Source organism: Pleurodeles waltl, chromosome 10 (genome assembly GCF_031143425.1).
Source record: "Pleurodeles waltl isolate 20211129_DDA chromosome 10, aPleWal1.hap1.20221129, whole genome shotgun sequence".
Lineage (NCBI taxonomy): Eukaryota > Metazoa > Chordata > Amphibia > Caudata > Salamandridae > Pleurodeles > Pleurodeles waltl.
Window position 1 is genome coordinate 144,219,161 of NC_090449.1, and position 19,631 is coordinate 144,238,791.

At 41.4% G+C, this 19,631-nt stretch overlaps 2 protein-coding genes across 5 annotated transcripts in view; one reads left to right on the forward strand and one right to left on the reverse strand.

The window, feature by feature from the left end:
- PDAP1 (PDGFA associated protein 1) overlaps positions 1 to 5,478 on the reverse strand; it is a 47,580-nt gene extending 42,102 nt beyond the window's left edge. The window contains exon 1 of one of the 2 annotated variants that reach the window (XM_069210023.1): positions 5,353 to 5,478. In XM_069210023.1, coding sequence (XP_069066124.1) covers positions 5,353 to 5,368 — 16 coding nt within the window. In that variant the 5' untranslated portion in view covers positions 5,369 to 5,478. Of the gene's footprint in view, positions 1 to 4,100; positions 4,199 to 5,352 lie in introns of those variants that run through there. The other variant, XM_069210024.1, reaches the window with a different exon arrangement.
- BUD31 (BUD31 homolog) overlaps positions 4,929 to 19,631 on the forward strand; it is a 43,701-nt gene continuing 28,998 nt past the window's right edge. The window contains exons 1-3 of one of the 3 annotated variants that reach the window (XM_069210026.1): positions 4,929 to 5,076; positions 12,253 to 12,350; positions 15,540 to 15,662. In XM_069210026.1, coding sequence (XP_069066127.1) covers positions 12,257 to 12,350; positions 15,540 to 15,662 — 217 coding nt within the window. In that variant the 5' untranslated portion in view covers positions 4,929 to 5,076; positions 12,253 to 12,256. Of the gene's footprint in view, positions 5,077 to 5,152; positions 5,265 to 5,466; positions 5,597 to 12,252; positions 12,351 to 15,539; positions 15,663 to 19,631 lie in introns of those variants that run through there. The other 2 variants (XM_069210027.1, XM_069210025.1) reach the window with 2 other exon arrangements.

A 19,631-nucleotide genomic window follows, 5' to 3' on the forward strand; every position in this document is an offset into this window, starting at 1 on the left:
ACCCAATGACTATGCTCAATGCCAGACAGAAATTCTCTCCCGAACGCCATTTTTCATCATTTTTTTGGGATGCAGTAGCATGTGAAAATTCAGTAAATCGTTATTTCAAAACCCGGTGAGTTTGTCGAATTCCATTCCACGCCCAAAATAATTTTCAGGATCTCTCTGACGACCTTTACTAAGTATTATGCCATTTTATCACAGGAGCAAGTTCCCCACCAAGTTCAAACGATCTTGCTTTAATATCTAACTACAACGTTTGTTTCATACATTTTTCCAAGAAAGTATTATGAATTTTTGCCTAAACATTCGAGGTGGTACAAAAACTATACGGCCACATGCACAAGGTTGTCCCCTTCTCAGTTACATCTAACTTTGGTAAATTAAGCTCTTGGATAGATTAGCCCTTAAAGTAACCTGGACATGTTAATAGATCTGTTAAGATCGATTATTAACCCATAAAAGTTGCAACTGATTGCATTTCAAGCATGGGGAACGTCATATTTCCTCCTACTGTCTATGAACTTTGGAAAATAGGCCAATTTGCACAGCAACCAAGATGACTCAATGGAATCATTCCATGAAAAAAAGAACAAAAAAAAGTCACAATACCCTGTAAACACGAATTTTGCTGATCATTGTCATGGATTTCTCATATTATGCTTTTCACATTAAATGGTCTTGAATATTCTAGAGATGAGTGATAATGGCATTCGCTTGTCAAAAATTGAAGTTGTTTTTTTAGCGCTATGGTCTCTTTCAGTTATACGTTCAATTATTTGACTGGGTTAAGAACAAACCAGTCAGGCCTACTTACCACATATATGGGCAGTATTGGTGAAGGCTTCACAACCCAAGCCCATAACCTACAATACAATAATCACATGATGTTTGTGGACACTGGGGCTGACAAACGCAAAATGGCCGAACTTGCAACGTTTTGGTATCCATGAAGTCTCAGCTCATTGCAATCAAGCAGAATGGTATATAAGGCCCAATGTAATCGGATATTTTCATTGTATAATGTAGATCCCAGCCAGAGGAAGGCAACTGAAGCAGAGGGAAAGAGGAAAAAAGGTTTTGTTACTAACCCCCACATTATCCCAACTGCGCACAAGGGTATCCAAAACTTTGTAGTGGTCTTCACTTACAGCTAAAGTCGCAGCATTTGTGTCCTGACTAAGCTCCAATTGAAGCCACTTGCACTTATAGGACCCTCACATTGAAGCTCACACTCAGAATGGTTCCTTGAACCTGGCATATCACCAGCATATACACTTAGACAATAAGGACTTTTAAGGTCACTGGAGGGAAACAAAGTCCACCAAAAAAGGGAATCACCATCCATTGTTTAAGGTCTGGGAGCATTGCTGCTCATTATTGCCTTAGGTCACGGAAACAAGATACATATTCATGGGCCCATCCCTCATACAGGTTAGACTAAGGGGGCTCCTCACATGCTCAAACGCACCTATTCAATTGAATGCAAGAGGGTCAGGCAAGGTCAAACCTACTACATTTGTAAATGCTGTCCTTCAGTACACTCCTTCAAAAAATTTTGCCAATGTGTCATAAGGTACTCCTCAGGGTAAGGATGCGTGAGCAAGATATGGTATGCAAATAGCCATCATTGTGTGCGTTTCTTGTTTAAAATTGATCCAGTGAACTGTTGGATCCCCTCATATCATTGCAACCAATTGTTTTGTTTTTTCGTGGGGTGGGGGGGGGGGGATTGCGGAGATGGGCTCTCGAGTCTGGTTCTTTTTTTGGAGGCACACTCCAGAGAACTCCTTCACTTGTATCTACCTACTCGTCCTCCCTCCAAATCCCAACATACTCAGTAGCTGTTCGAGAAATGACCAACGGACACAATCAAAGGCCTTTTCTGCATTTAAAGTGAGGAGAAAGGCTGGTGTTTTCATCTTGGTTACTTTTTCTACTAGATATGCAACCCTTCTGATATTGTTGTATGTCTGCCACCCTTTAACAAAGTCAGATTGGTTTGCATCAATTAGTTCTGGCATATATCTGTCAATTCTAGCTGTCAGGGCTTTAGTAAAGATTCATTAGTGTGAGCAGGCAAATGGTTTACAGTCTTTGGGGTCCTTGTGGGGTCTTAGGTATTATCACAATATTAGCATGGCACATGTAAGGAGCGACCTTCCCGACCTCCCCAAATGAGCTAAAAAGTCTTGCCAGTTTTAGACCCAAAGATCACCTCAGTGCCTTTAGGAGTTTTACATGCTGCAGTTACCCCCTCTTGTTTAATAGGTATATCTAAATGTTCTGTGTGTTCTACTGTTAAGAGTATGGAGGCTGCATTGTAGCAGGTATATGTGTCTATCTTCTTAGTCTTCTGGACCTATAGTGTAGAGTTCCTGAAAGAACTGTCTAAATGTATCAATTCACTTCTCCTTTAATTGTTCTCCTTTCCGGCCTCTTAGTTTCGTCACATAGGCCTTTTCAGATGTAGTTTTCAACTGGATACTAGCAATCTCCTTGTTTTATTCCCCGCTGAAAACTTTATCTGGGTCCTCAACAGGCATTTTTCTGCGCTACTGAGGATATGATCATGAGCTGCAGCCTTAAGTTGTTTCTGTCGTCTATTCTACTTGCAGCAGCCTGCTGCTCACTAAGGTTTTTCATCTTTCTCGACTTGTATTATTTTATACGCCTCTCCTGTCATTTTCTTGCAGACACTGCTATCAGGGTGCCTTTAAGGAATGCCTTCAATGCATCCCAGTAAGATGAAGGGGGATGTGTCAGCCATTGTGTGATTGTCAGTGAACTCAGTTATCTTTACTTATCTCTTGCACGTTAACCAGATGCGTCAATGCATAGTCCTTGTAACCCCAGAGTTTTGAATGGTGCTCGCCAGGACATTCCCACTGCAAGATGACATGGTCAAAGAGGACCATATAGCCCATGTCTGTTCTCCCCCGCATTTTAAGGTCTACTTTAATGTAGTTGATTCTGGTGTAGGTTCTGTGTAGCTCAAAGGCAAGAGAAGTCCCTCTCTCTTCTGTGTAAGCTCCACCACAAGTCTACCAGCTCTAGTTCCCTCGCTGGGGTCTTAAGCTTCCTGCTAGTGGCTGCATACATCTACAACGGGGGGGTTGAAGCGGTCTAGCTCTCTGTCCCATACAAAGTTAGAGTTCCTATACTGCCATTTCTTCCTTTAATAGATGATCCACCTCTCACAGCAAGGACCACAATTGTGAATCTGCATTGAGTTTGGTGCATTTATGTCTAGTATGGTTATCGCTGTGCGGCTTCAAGCAAGTCTTATTCATGTGTACCTGCCAGCCTTGTCTTTTCGCAGTTAAGAGAGACTGTACGTTCACCATATGTTTAAAATTAAATGTTGATTTATACAGCGCGGTTTATCACATGCGAGGGTCTCAAGGTGCTGTCCGTGGGCATGGGGAGATTAAGTGATTTGTCCATAATCACAGGACGCTGCGCTGAAGCCTAAACAGCGCTGCCAAATTCACTGTTTAAAAACATGGTTTTTTGGTGCTATAGCCATTTCATAATGTTACATCATACTATTTTATGTGATCAATTAAGTGTTAGGATGTGAAATGCGTGTATGTACATATAGAAACATAACTAAAGAAATTGTATTTTGTAGATCACTGAATTTTGTAAGCGTCCCCTCACCCTTGGCACCAAAAGTAGGCCTCGGCCACAAACCACTAGTGAAGCTACTCCTTTGAAACTAAATCACAACATGGCTCGAGTATATGTATAATTTAGGGTCATTTAGTAGAATCCATTAGGGCCATACCTGACAGCAACGTACGAACATCGTAGAAACTGTCCCACCAAGGTGCGACAAGGTGTATAAAAATAATAGCTACAGATCCTTCTGTACGAATTATTCCCTAGCACTAGCAATTTTAACGGGGTGTGCCACTTTTTTGTACCCCTTCTGAGCGGTAGGTCTGCTGCTTAAAGCCCATTAACCTCTGAATCACAATAACTATGGATGATGATAAACTGGGGGGGGGGGAGGAGTCTGATGCACCCTGGTACGAACCTAATATGAATACCGCATGGAAGCCCACCCTTAGAGCCCGTGTCCCGCTATCTCTCACCTCCTCTAGGCATCTTTGAAAGGCTGGTGATTTGATCTAATGCTGTGGTGGACCAGGGGCACCGGCAGATGCTGCCGTCCCTCTCGGCGCGGGGGTGGTGAAGGACCCCCGACGGAATCCATTAGAGTGCCTTAATGAGTCACTGACAACAGGCGCTAGGGAAATGAGAAGGGAAGCCTAGAAGCCAAATGCAGTTTTCAGATGGCCGGATAACCTGCTCTAGCTGTGCACAATGAGCATTGTAAGGAATAAGATAGATCTTCAGTCAGGCATTATCGTGGACTCCTAAAAACATGATGCAACCAAAAGCCATACAGGGAAAGCCCGGCCGCAGCATCACACAACGGAAACGTGTCTGCCTCGCTGCAGAGGCGAGTACTGCTCAGACGCACCGCTGGAGGCAATGGATCTAAACGTAAAACAAAAACACGTACAAATTTCGCTCGAATCAAGCTTTTAGTGCACTTTCAATAAAAAGATCTCGACCGGCAGAGCTCTTGGATGACATATTTTTGACGACGATGCAGACAAACGAACCTTTGAAATAACGCGGAGAGAACGCGCCATATTTCAATGGACTGGATCCCATTGAGAGAAACAAATGGTGGATCCAGTGTCAGTCGTAACGCATAAACGGATAGTTTCAACATATCGGGACATGATACTATTTAACCCAAAAATTAAAGACGTTTTTTAATAACATATGTTGTGTCCCTCTTTACAATACATATTTCATCAAATCAAATTAATTTTCTTTTAATAGTATTGACGTCGAACGTCGCGCAATCTTACACCAACATAAGCATGACATGTTAAAACCCTTCTTCTGTGTCTACTGGTTACAGAAAAATGAAGCTCGAGCTATAGAAAACCAAGCAGTCTTTTTTCTGCTTCTATGCGGGACGAGGGAAAGCTGGTACAGTCGATTTTCTTTGCCGGTGAGCACACCGTCAACGAGCGTCCTGCCTCGATAAAGGTAACCATGCAATAAACTAGATATGCACGTCAATTATTCATTCATGTGTATTTTCTCTTCATAACGGCGCGTAGTGCCTCGTCGTAAACACTCGCTACAAAGCAGAGCTCGAGACCCATCAGCCACGCTGATCGGACCCCCACCTGGATCGTGCTGGCTGGCTAAACGAAAGCTAAAACCCCGGGCAGGTTCGTTAACGATATCTAGCGATTCATCTCAATCAAAACAACTCTTCCTTGGCTCGCAGTAAACATTTAAAACTGTTTTCAGGCCTACCTCTGTAGTGGGACATGTCTGCCTTGCTCCTCCTCAGTCTGCGCTTTCGGCTGAAGTTCCTGCGCTCCCTTCAGTTTCCGTCCCTCCTCCCTCTTCTCCTCTAGGCAGTTGCTTCCTTCCGCTCCGCTCTTTCGACGAAGGGAAAAAAAAACTCACATTTTAATATCCGGTTCTGTTCTCTCAATTGGCTGCTAAAAACTACGTTAATCCAACTGTTAGCGGACCGGAGCGGGTCGACCGGAAGGTAATTCAGCTGTATATGTTTCTCTTTTCTTATGGCGGAGGAGTTTATGTTTGTTTTCTTGTCGGCTTAGGCGTTTTGCTTCGTTTTTAACATTACTTTAAATGCTGTAGGCTCTATGACGGGGAGAGATGCTTTTGTTTTTTTTTCCTGGGCTTTCACTAGTGTCTATTTTTCCACATCTAAGCATATTTCACTTGGCTTTATATTTGGGAAACGTTTTGTACGGTGTCTATTAAGTGGGCTGATGTCTCGATGCTTTTTCCCAAGCTCAGAACTTCCGCAGCTGCCATCCTTGAAATCCCCGCGTGTATTTTGTAGTCGTGGACACACTATAACATGGTCGTTGGGGTAGGCATTAAGATTGAAGGGGGGGGGCGGGATAGTTGCGACTGAAATCAAACTGCGCATAGCCACAGGATTACAGTCACATACCCTTAAAAAAATTACGAGATAATACCACTCGAAAGGTTTTGAGTGAAACTGTGAAGAAGGAAAACACAGTGAAAATAGTGATAGCTTGTATACACCTAACGTATCACAGAGCAGGCAACGCCGAAAAAAAATCAGCAGCGTGATATCTTAAAAATGGAAACGATTCTTCGTCCCAATAGCACTGACAAACACTTAAGAATGAGCATTGCTGAAGTCTACAGTACTAAGAAGAGATTACTGATGGAAGGGTCTACCACACGTAGATTTACAGCGCTAGCACTGTACTGCTTGTAGAAGCTGACCCTTCCTGGGATCCGACTGCATTGAGACTAATTTGCTGAATACTGTACAGGCTTCTAGCGACCGCGAGTAAGCGCATGTTACCAGACTGAACACATCACCGGGACCATTTAACACCGTTGTGGAGGGGAGACAATGAAAAATTATATCTTGCTAGTGTGTTCTCCAGCACCAATACAGTACATTTGGCAGAAACTAACATCACATGGATTTATAAATCGTGGAGAAGTTGCTTTTGGAGGTATGGGTGCTGCTGGACTCATAAAACTGACAAACACTACTAGTGGATTCTCATATTGCAGTGGTCTGTAGTGCTGAAAAGGTACCAGTTGATCCTAAATCTCTGGGAATACACCGTTGGGAAAAACTCATCCTTGCTGGCATCCTAAGGAGGCACTCATAAGGAAGGCCGCATTACTCGATTCATATAGCACCAAGAGAAGATCAGACTCCTGGGTGCCTACAGGACTGCATATGCCCTACAGCACAAATTGCTGACAACCTGTACTATCAAGGGAACTCATGGGAAAAATCACGTTATTGGAGTCTTTTTAAATCACTGAAAAATAACGATTGGAAGGAAATCTCCCAAGCATCAATGAAGTATTGCTATGGAAATAAAAAAAATCTGTAACACTACAGCACAAAAGACTCATTTGGATGAACCCCACACTACAGGGGCATATAGCCTCGAGAAGGTATTTCTCTGTTAAGGTATTCTGAGCTGGGATAAAGCACAGGCAAGCTAGGTCTGGGAGATTGCATGACTGGTGACCTCTAGCACTGAGAATGCAATCAGAAGTGATTTGTTAGTGGAGTTGGTACTACCTGAGATCACAGGAAGCATAGAAGGAAAGCTGAAGGAAGGGCACAACATGGGGGTAGTAAGTAGTGACAAGACAACTGGAAAAATATTACGAAAAAACTCCCAATACTAGAGTCTGCTACTGCTGAGAAAGCGGACCTTGGGGAAACTGCAGAAGTCCTAATCTATTGTAAAGGGTTTTTCTTTATTTCCAAGTGTGTGTGAAAGATTGAGAACTTTATTACCATATCTGTGTGACTGACTCACTGCCTTTATTGGACTGCATCTGGTTGATGGTACAGAGTGGGTGCTTATGCAGCTTTCTTTCCAGACACATTGCTCTGTTGAGAGTTAAGATTATTCTTGCCAGGACCGCTCTGCAGGCTCCTGGCCTTTTCTTTCAGTCTACCTTGGAGGGTGGTGGCAATGTGATACTACTTTGTGTCTTGCTATCATTACTAATCATGATTGCTGTTGTCATGTGATATTATGGGTGTGCCATGGTGAAGGTGCAGGTCTCTGCACAATGCATATCTGAACACGGTGTTGAGTATTGACTTGGAAATCAGTACTTTCTTACTGGTGAGAGTAGCTACCAACCTGGCGATAATTGACATTTTTAGTCTGATTTAGATGTTTTGATGACATCAGGGTTTATTGGATGTCAAATCTAATGTGTGTATCTGCTCTGCACTTGCAAGTTCCTGTTTGTGTACATGTGCTGTTGTTTGTTGAGTAATAGCTCTGTTCCTAGTGTCTTGTTGCGGTCAATGCTAATTTAAGGCCCAAACAGTGGCCACATGCCACCATCTGTGATTTAAACCAAGGGCCCAAACATTAATAGCATGACCTAACATTTGTGTAATTTAAACCGTGGAATGTTTGAGGGTCTGATGTCTGAGTGGCATGCTTTTGGTTAAGCAGCAACATCACTTGTAGGTGTCTGAGTAGGCTAATCATTTACTTATTTGTTTATTTTGTTCATTGTTCTGTTTACCACAGCAGTGATGGTTTACATGTTTCAGGATGTGCTGAAGATAGATCACATGAATTACACTTAGGTTATTTTCTAGCTGTACTGGGTTTCATGAAAGGCTTTTGCTATATAAGTCTTTTCTTTAAGGCCTTGCTCAAACAGACAATAAGGGTTTGGTATGTATACATTTTCCTAAATGATTTCAGGGGATGATGAGTTTTACCTCCCAATAATTCCTCTGTGGTTCCTCCAATAGTCCTGGTTGTGCAGTTTTTAGAATAGGTTGAAAACAAAACCAGCAGTGTATTTCCCGTTCTGTGACTTATTTATTTTTATTTCTATCTTTCTTTTGTTGCTTTTCAAAGCTTGTACTTTTATAGCCAACGTGTTTCACCCTTTTAAGCATGCAAGCCTAGGTATTTTTCAAGGCTAACATTTAAAACTTATGGTATATTATCAAGTGGACAGTATTCCACATATTTCCATTCACTAGCCATTGTTCCCAAATAGTATCACCTTGTAAGGGGGGGAAAAAAAATATATATACATCGCCATGGGAGTAGGGGTCTGATTACGACCTTGGCGGATTTGATACTCTGTCACAAATGATATGGATATCCCGTCCACCGGGATATCCATCATGTTTGTGACGGAGTATCCCATCTGCGAAGGTCGTAATCAGGCCCTAGATGTTAAAAAAAAAAAAAAGAAGAGAAAGGCAAATACATCCCCTGTTATATAGAGACTGAGAACTGTTCAAAGAGAAAGATCTTCAGTGAATTGGATTCATTCCCGATGTGCAGTCCATGATCTACTGGCACTGGCAGAAATTGTCATCAAAATGTATTATTTACCTTTGGTTATAATCTAAATTCAAGCTGTGAAAAACACAAACCTGTCCCAGAATGTCCTTATTTCAGCTTTTCCCCAAAGTGTTGCACATTTCAGCAGTAAATGGTTATTTAATACAAAGAAGTCTGTCTTTCACCTAGGTATTCAGTTTTTGAATTGTCCAGTACATTCTTCCTTTGTAGTTGAGCATAATGTAATAGGCCAAAAAGAGAAATCTGAAATTGTTGGGATTTTTAAAATGTAACTGGAGTTTCTGTGTACAAGTAGCTCTGAGGTACTTTAGTTGCTGTTACATATGTTTAGTGGGCACTATATCTGATCAAAATATGCTTTTCCCCAGCGTTTCCAATAGATCATTCAATTGAAATCATACTAACTCTTTTGCTGAATTATAAGAATAAATGGGAAAATATTTTCCCATTAAATCATTATTGAATTTGGTTAGAGTGAATGTTAGGTTTACTGTTATAATGAAAAAAGTATAGGTCCAGGGCGACCCAGTGGAGTCTTGCACATTGAATATCATGTAAAGATTTTACATATTCTATCCTGATCTGGGACTGTAAGCACTGATTAACGAGGTGAAAATTAATAATACCAGAAGTCCCACAAGGGCCAAATAGTGGTGATCTAAAGACTCATATTTTTATAGTTGTTCAAACATTTCATCCATTGATTCTGTGTGTGTGTGTGTGTGTGTGTGTGTGTGTGTATGCACTGTGAAGTGATAACATAGAACACATACAGTACATGTGTAATCATGTAGTATTTAACAATAGGTAACCAAAATAGAAGTTTTAAGTACTTCAACAGTTTTTTGTAATGGGGATTTAACACCAGTATACATTAACTTTTTCCCCTTTATTTACCTGGCCAGATGTCTTTCTCCCTCTTGGAACAGCAAGTAAAGAAATGAAAATGAAGCCTGCATCATTCCACATGTATTTTGAAAAATGCGTGTACATGCATCATCAAAGATGCACACGCCTACTGAAAGCTGCAGCAGCTGCATCATTGCACATTTTCATTTTCTTCATTTTTTCCCCATGTTGCAGACTGATTGGCTTTGTCAATGCTTGTTTAATTTGGCAACAGAATGGCAAACTCATTTACAGAGTTGTCTTTAAAAAAAAAAAAAGGCAATACAAACACAGACAAAGCGAAAAGGCTGGCAGCGAACCCCCAGACCAATTTTGCCTCAGCCTGTTTGCAGAGACCCATAGAGACCTATAACCCAATGCCCAGGGCATATTGTTTAGGGTCCGGGGCAACCGATTTTCATATTTATTTTGTCCCTGGGACAAGTATGCCCAACCCCCCTGCAGCACAAACCCTTTGGCTGCCAGTTTAGAGTACCACATTATGGATCAGGGAAGGGCATTCTCTACAGTAAAGTTAACATTTGTGTCCGTATGTTAATGCGTTCAAACTTGTATTTATGGTTCATTAATGCCAAGACTTTATTATTAGTGGAATAAGGAAAAGCTGTAAGCTCGGACTGCTCTATTGATAGTAGTTCCAGTATAAAAATGTGTATACACATTTGCAAAGTTTAACAATATGAGGCTACGTATAATGCCCCCAGAATGCTCTTTAATTTGATGCAAATGTTTGCAGATGCTTGAAAGCAATATTGAGGAGTCTTTGCTTTCAAAATCAAAATGTTCATTAAAAAATGCAACTAGGAAAGAAAAGATTTGCTAAACTGTTGTGAAATTTTAGGTACCATTTTTTAGAAGTATCATTTAGAAAATCTGTTGATGAATGCTAGTATTTAAAAAAAAAATATATATATATATATCCATAATGGAAAAATAATTGTAACCAGTTTCAACAATATTATGGGACACATGAAAATGAACAAGCATTGACCGAGCCAGGAGGTCGAACCGTGGTCATCAGCCTTTGCGTGCTTTATTGTTGTGGTAGCTGCTGGACCCTCACTCACTATTATAACAAACACAAGCAAAAATATTTATGGTTTCAAAAAGCGCACATTGCCACTGTAGTACCTGGCATTGAACAAAACTACAATACTACTTTGTGTGCCAATATGCTCCTTGTGAAACAGCACAAAGCTGTCATAATGAGGCCAGTCAATAGACAGATAGAGACAGAATTGTAATAAAAACAAAAGGTCTTGAATAATGCCAGGACTACTTAGGCGCCCAATTCTTAAAGGAAGTCATAAAAGTGCACCCATGGTATACATTCTTTAGTGCAGATTTACAGAAGTAGGCCGGGAAATGGAAATTTTATTTAAAAAAAAAAAGGAATTTCATTTGAGCTCAAGCAAATATGTATGTGTAGATTTGCTTATGCGAAAATCTGTTGAGCATGTACAAGTTTGATTTCCCTTCAGCCACTTTATTCCCGACTGTTAGAAATAAATTTCCAAGCTTTCTCAGTGTGGAAAAAGATTAGAGAAGAACAGATAAACTCCTAGAACATGCAAGTTCGTAGGTTTGCACAGACTCAAAAGGGCATTCTCTCCTGAAACTATTGCTTACTGCTACCTAGAGCCCCACTATGTACATCTGTGAAAAGGTCGCAAAATAAGGGATTTGCTAGTAGTCAAACCCTACTATAATTTAAGCCCTGGCATAATCGGATAGGCTGTTATCAAAGCCATTATATAATAAGATTGCTGCCATAATTTGGCACCACACTATATGGCACCAAAGGGAGACGTGGATTTTGTTTCAGCACAGGTAGATTTATAAAGCAATCTGTCCCAATGACAAGTAAATATTTTAATAAATTCCACACCCCTGTGTTTGTATTTTTTTTATTTTTTTATTTTTTTTTACTTGCCTTCTCATGGTGTGGAGTGAGAACATGAGTGTTGGATGCATGTGTAGGAATTACCTCATTGTTGTATTCTTGGACCTCTGGGGTGTTCTGTTCTACTTCATTTATTAATTTATTAGGCTTTTTGATTGAGATATGTGTTCTGGTTCAACATTCCAATTGAAATTACAAAAACAATGTAGATTAACTTTATTATCTTATTGATTTCTTTCATGATTAAAAAAAAACTTCAGCTGCCAGTAACACTTGTACGCAGTGCTTTGCAGTAAATGATGGATTAGATGCAGATTTCTGTTTTATTTTTTGTAATGTTCATTGCATACTTGGGATCAGTACTTTTATGTAATTTGCAGACTAATTTTAATAGATTATATAACTAATCAGAACCGTCTTTCTGGATAAAGCTTAATAGTTTAACAATGTTGTCTTCAGCTTCATGGGGTTTCATATCTTCTTGTGTTTCCTTTTGTTCAATTAAAGGAATATGCCAAAAGTAAAGCGAAGCAGGAAGGCGCCGCCAGATGGGTGGGAACTCATCGAGCCTACCTTGGATGAATTGGACCAGAAAATGAGAGAAGGTGAGAAGTCAGTTTTGTCATCTTTCGACGTTTCTGCTTTGATTTGCGTAAACCACTTATACCACAAGTCTCCAGTGGTTTAAAAATAAGACTCTCGCTTTTTACTTTTGTACTCCTGTTTTTACAGCTACACACAGACAGAAATACTTTATTTCCAGGTCTGTGTTGATTTATTATTTGGAATGATTCTCTTTCAAGCCATTCGTGACGGCCAGCCCAATATCTCAGCATGGGAAGATAAAATAAAAAATAAAACGTTTTTTGGACAGCTTTGATGTGCTCATGTATTTGTACTGCTGTGCGTTTTCTGAGGAGTGTTTTTTTTGTAAGTGGTTGCTTAGCTCCCTAATACACAACAGGTACTAATTGGGATTGTATTTTTAATGGGTAATAATAAAGATGGAAATATACTAGTTGGAACAACTGTTTTAGTACACAAAATAAAAAAGGATAAATATTGATGAAAAAAAGTAAGTAAATAATACAGTAAACCAGCAGCCCCTGTAATAACTCCTACTCTGTTGAATGCATTTAGAATTTCAGCAAAAGAGCTGAAAACAACATACAAAAAATGCAGATTATAAGACTGTCACTCGTCACAAATTTCAGCTCTCCTCTGACATATTTAATTTGGGTCATGTTAAAAACATTTCTAATGGCTTCCGCCGAATCACCTCAAGCACGATCCGCTAGATCACCTCCGGCACGATCCTGATGGGTAAATTAATTGTTTCCATGGAGTAGGGTGGCCATAGACACCTTCCCGTCCCCCCCCCCCCCCCCCCCCTAGTTTTAAGGATTGGCTCAAAGACTTGACTGTGTGAAGAATGGTCTGAAACTTACTCCGCCACCCTCTCTCGTACTGCTACACCCATAGACTTTTGGGAGCACTTCGACATACCTACTCTCTCACTCCTGGCTGTGGGATGTGTTTTCAAAATAACACTGCTGAGCTGGACGATTGGTATCTTATCTTTGAAGGTAGGACTCTCTTCTCTAAGTGGCTCCCCAAGTTGACTATCGATAGTCATTTTTTTAGTCCTGTGTCAGTCACTCCTACTCTTGCTCTGCTAAGCTGATCGGTATTTGATTGCCTATATTGTATGGCGTAACAGCTCGTATGCTTGACTCCTCAAATCTTTTGCCTTGTATTGCATTGCCTTCATCAATAAATCAACAGTTAAAAAAATGCAGATTAAATTAAGTTGACTGTCTGGTCTGTTGCCTCTTCTTGGAGCCCAGAATGTTGTGTTCCTGATCTCACCAGTCTTCGCATTGTGACAATGACCGTATTTTTAGTCCCAGGTACCCACCATTAAACGTTTGAAATCGGAGTCCATGCCTTACAGACACCCTACTTCTTCCATAAATTGATAAGGATCTTGTTGCCCTGAACATGCAAGATAAAATTTCAAGAGCGGAAATGAATGACCTTACCATGTGGCTCACAATACACTTTAAGAAATAGGCAGATGACGATCTCCTGGTTAACCCCTCACATGCATTTACAAAAACCTAGAGAAGGGTAGAGTCATACTGCTGGATACTGAGGTACAGCCATCTTTGTGTTCTGGAAATCTCCCTTATCATACAGGCTTTGTGTTATTGCCAGTTTTAAAGGGAGCCACTTTAGCATTTAACCAGGCAGTGGTTTCTTGTGCATTGTTATCATTTTTTTTTCAAGCATTCATTCGAATGTGCACAGTGTCCTACATGTTGCAGCAAAACCAGTATCAGTTAATGAACTTCAAGCATGCACATTTTTCAACCAAACTGCCTAACTTTGGCATGAACATAAAAATTAAAATTATGCTAATCACAACAGTAATACCTGCTTATTAACATAACTGGCAGTCCGTGATCACCAATGAAAATACAACGCAGACTTAAGATTTGCTCAACATGCTGCACAATAATAGGAGCTATTTGAATATTTAAACATTGTGCCCCAAAGAGTCAAGCTTATAACCAGATTCTTCACTCTCTGCTGGGAGGTTGTAAAATTCCTTTTATTTTAAATAAGTCACAGGCCTACAGGATTTATCATCTGGCCAATCTTTCTGGGTTCTGTGAGTGGCTTTTTCATAGAAAGAACATTGGTAATATTGTGTACTTTATAAAATTACCTTGCATGGGTTTCCTGGGTTCTATCTTGTTTGGCCTCGCTTTCGGTTCTAAACTAGTACATGCTGGTTGTAACCTGTCATACTTTTATGACGGAATGACCAAGACCTGTAGATATTCTGAATGGTGGACATTGCCTGGTTGTACAAAACTCAAGCAATTCAGTAAAGCATTGTTAAATGGATGGTATTATTCCCTGCTAAGATGACACACTGAACTACAATGACAGAAAATCTTGGGCATATAAAAGCTTTTTGTTGGTTACCTTTGCGACAACAGCCATAGGCTGGCAACTTCACCGTATTCTTTAGTCGCCTTAAGGGATGGAATAACACACTAGCATTTTCTTTGATTTCAACTTTAATGCGAGGCTATGAGCAGAGCATCACAGAGAAAAACTGAAGGGGGAATTTAAGTACAATGCTAGCCTTAACCGGTAAATTTTAGGGGGTTAGCAATTTGGAATGTAACCATACCTTTCTTTTAGTTTAAAATAGTTTTCAAGAAATCCAATGTGGCAAAGTAACCAATTGATCTGAAAGTCTTCAGTTTTCCAAACTAAAGTGCTAACTACTAAAATTTTTAGAAAAAAACAAATAGTCTGGTCAGATTTATAGAATAAGAATTTAGGTTAGTGTTTAACATTGCTAGTACTCACCACTTAACAACTACCTGGACGAGTGTCCAGTGGCTTCTACGAGAGGTGGTGAAATCCAGGCTCAATAACAGGTGGCCTTATAAAACCCTGCAGACCCAGTTATTTCATTTGGCAGTTAAAGGTATCTTGTAGAAATTCTTGACATAGGACGAGAGGCGGATAGACGGATAGTCAGAAGATTTTTCCTCCAACTTTCTGTCATAAAAATACAAACGAATAACGTGTAAGGCATTAGAACTGAATGTCTCACAGTACTTGAATTTCATTTAACAATACAGTGGTTGACATATCTTTGGTTATAAAATCTTTTCATACGAGTTAAGGTGTGGAAGTCTGTGACTTTTATATAGTAGGGCCATTTTCTGGCTTTTGAAATGAAAATAATTTGTCTGCTATTCTTTTCCCAGCTGAGACTGATCCACATGAAGGAAAAAGGAAAGTTGAATCTCTGTGGCCTATTTTTCGAATTCATCACCAGAAAACTCGCTACATATTTGATCTTTTTTACAAGAGGAAAGCTATTAGCAGAGGTAAACATTTTTAATTGATGTAATTCACACATTTAAGGGGCCTGTCTGTCATAGTTTTGGTTCATTAAATGTATCTACAACTTTAAGATAACACTTTTGTGAAGGATGTAAATGTTCCAAATATTGTGTGTATCTTGATGCATAACGATAATTTGATCAATCGTAATATTTGTCCAGCAATATTTACGTTAAGTGCATAGGCTCATGCACCATCTGGAAACTGCTGATTTTTGAGAATGTTAGGATTGGAATGAAAATGCTAATGAGAGAGAAATGCCTTCTTAGAGTCACGGCGTCAGGAACCCTCTCTAGGTGCATACATGTGTGATGTCTGTGTGTGATAGAGACTTCTAGTTGCAGATTCCTTACCGTTGATTGTCACAGGCGTCAGACTGGATGTTTTTATACATGAATCGTGCTAAATATAACTGTCCTTCTTATGGCAGAGCTGCATCCTTCCATTGATGGAAAAATAGATCGCCAGAAGATTTTTATGGGTTGACCATAAAATTCTAGATATTTTAATTTTGGTTTACACACAGGTACCGTGCTTTATCTTGGGCATGAATAATGTATGTCTTTTATGTTGGAAAGGACACAGGCAGTTTGCTCGGGTTTCACCTCTGTTTTGTGTCTCCGCTTTGGCAGCATTCCACGTTAGTTGCAATTTTGTGTGAGTGCCTGAAACTTAAAAACTCATCTAGAGTTGTGTGCATAACTGGGTGGCATCCCACTTTGAACCAAGTCGTTTTTCAATAGGGGTTCCCGCAATTTTATCACCTGATAAGAGTTTCTGTGCTCATTTTGCACAGGTGTGCCCTCCAATTACATTTTACCAAACAATATTTGTATCATGTAATCAGTTGTTTGGTGGTGTCTGCTGCCATAGCATAACTGTAAAGCTTGTCCCTAATGGCTGTCTCAGCACACCGTAATTCCTGCCTGCTCTGTCTGGAGCTGCCACAACGGACAACATGCTGTAAACTGTACCCAATCATCGCAAGCCAAAAAGATGTTTAAATGACAGTAGTTTTCTGTAGAAAGAACAGGGAGCTGTGTTGATTATCCAGTGTGAGCTTTTGACTTGCCAGAGTCTTAACTCTTCCGGAGAGCACACATCCTCATTGGACAAGGAGGTTCTAGAGTGCCTATGAATCCTGTGCTAATGAAGTGCTCTTTTCTTTCACCTAATGGCCATTAAAGTTGTTTATTTTTCAGGGAAGTTGGCCCAACTTAATCCGTGGAGCTAAAGCTAGCAAAACACTATTTAAATTGAGTTATCTGGTGCACTGTTTTGTGGCGTGGATGTCTGAAGAACCAGTTGTGGAGGGATTGAGGTACACTGCGCAAATCTTTCAGTGCTCTCATCAGGTTCTTATGTTGGGCGTCTGTGAGGCTGCTACTTAGGCACATGTTTATACTGTCTCTGAGCATAGATGTATGGATTCTAACTCCATGGATGTTGCCTTATTTGACAAAGTGATGCACTAGAGTCTTTTAGGATAAGTACCCCTTCAATTTCTCTGTTCTTGTGTCTATGCTTATGTTAGGAGAGATTAATAGAATGGAATATGGTTTACTTTAAATGAGGAATGAGATGAATAGCATTTAGGTTTGTTTACTATATGAGCTAATACTGTTATCCCAGCTTTTACTTTCTTTGTCCAGCATGGTGGTAAGTCTTTGGGGCAGAGCTTTGCATTACGGATACACTGGCAACAGGAAGTGGCATTTGAGTGATAATGGAACATAAGTGCTAGAATAGCATGTTAAATGTTTTATAAACGTGTCTTCCACCTCTAGGCATCAATATTTTGTATTGTCTATAAATCTGGAAGGGAGGGTGTAGGAAGTTGGCTCTGTATGTGCTATTTCAAAGTAAGGAATAGCATGCACAGAGTCCAAAGGTTCCCCTTAGAGGTAAGATAGTGGCAAAAAGAGATAATACTAATGCTCTATTTTGTGGTAGTGTGGTCGAGCAGTAGGCTTATCAAAGGAGTAGTGTTAAGCATTTGTTGTACATACACACAGGCAATAAATGAGGAACACACACTCAGAGACAAATCCAGCCAATAGGTTTTGTTATAGAAAAATATCTTTTCTTAGTTTATTTTAAGAACCACAGGTTCAAATTCTACATGCAATATCTCATTTGAAAGGTATTGCAGGTAAGTACTTTAGGAACTTTGAATCATTACATTAGCATGTATACTTTTTACATAAAACACAATACGCTGTTTTAAAAGTGGACACAGTGCAATTTTCACAGTTCCTGGGGGAGGTAAGTTTTTGTTAGTTTTGTCAGGTAAGTAAATCACTTACAAGTCTCAGGTTTGGGCCAAGGTAGCCCACCGTTGGGGGTTCAGAGCAACCCCAAAGTTAACACACCAGCAGCTCAGGGCCCGTCAGGTGCAGAGGTCAAAGAGGTGCCCAAAACGCATAGGCTGCAATGGAGAGAAGGGGGTGCCCCGGTTCCGGTCTGCCAGCAGGTAAGTACCCGCGTCTTCGGAGGGCAGACCAGGGGGGTTTTGTAGGGCACTGGGGGGGACACAAGTCAGCACAAAAAGTACACCCTCAGCAGCGCGGGGGCGGCCGGGTGCAGTGTGCAAACACGCGTTGGGTTTTCAATGTTGTTCAATGAGAGATCAAGGGATCTCTTCAGCGTCTCAGGCAGGCAAGGGGGGGGCTCCTCAGGGTAGCCACCACCTGGGCAAGGGAGAGGGCCTCCTGGGGGTCACTCCTGCACAGAAGTTCCGTTCCTTCCGGTGCTGGGGGCTGCGGGTGCAGGGTCTTTTCCAGCCGTCGGGAAATGGAGTTCAGGCAGTCGCGGTCAGGGGGAGCCTGGGGATTCCCTCTGCAGGCGTCGCTGTGGGGGCTCAGGGGGGACAACTTTGGTTACTCACAGTCTTGGAGTCGCCGGAGGGTCCTCCCTGAGGTGTTGGTTCTCCACCAGTCGAGTCGGGGTCGCCGGGTGCAGTGTTGCAAGTCTCACGCTTCTTGCGGGGAGTTGCAGGGGTCTTTAAATCTGCTCCTTGAAACAAAGTTGCAGTTCTTTTGGAGCAGTGCCGCTGTCCTCTGGAGTTTCTTGTCTTTCTTGAAGTCGGGCAGTCCTCAGAGGATTCAGAGGTCGCTGGTCCCTTGGAAAGCGTAGCTGGAGCAGGTTTCTTTGGAAGGCAGGAGACAGGCTGGTAAGTCTGGGGCCAAAGCAGTTGGTGTCTTCTGTTCTTCCTCTGCAGGGGTTTTTCAGCTCAGCAGTCTTCTTCTTCTTGTAGGCTTCAGGAATCTAAATTCTTAGGTTCAGGGAAGCCCTTAAATACTAAATTTAGGGCGTGTTTAGGTCTGGGGGGTTAATAGCCAATGGCTACTAGCCCTGAGGGTGGGTACACCCTCTTTGTGCCTCCTCCCAAGGGGAGGGGGTCACATCCCTAATCCTATTGGGGAATCCTCCATCTGCAAGATGGAGGATTTCTAAAAGTTAGAGTCACTTCAGCTCAGGACACCTTAGGGGCTGTCCTGACTGGCCAGTGACTCCTCCTTGTTGTTCTCATTATTTTCTCCGGCCTTGCCGCCAAAAGTGGGGGCCGTGGCCGGAGGGGGCGGGCAACTCCACTAGCTGGAGTGTCCTGCGGTGCTGGCACAAAGGGGTGAGCCTTTTAGGCTCACCGCCAGGTGTGACAGCTCCTGCCTGGGGGAGGTGTTAGCATCTCCACCCAGTGCAGGCTTTGTTACTGGCCTCGGAGTGACAAAGGCACTCTCCCCATGGGGCCAGCAACATGTCTCGGTTGTGGCAGGCTGCTGGAACTAGTCAGCCTACACAGATAGTCGGTTAAGGTTTCAGGGGGCACCTCTAAGGTGCCCTCTGGGGTGTATTTTACAATAAAATGTACACTGGCATCAGTGTGCATTTATTGTGCTGAGAAGTTTGATACCAAACTTCCCAGTTTTCAGTGTAGCCATTATGGTGCTGTG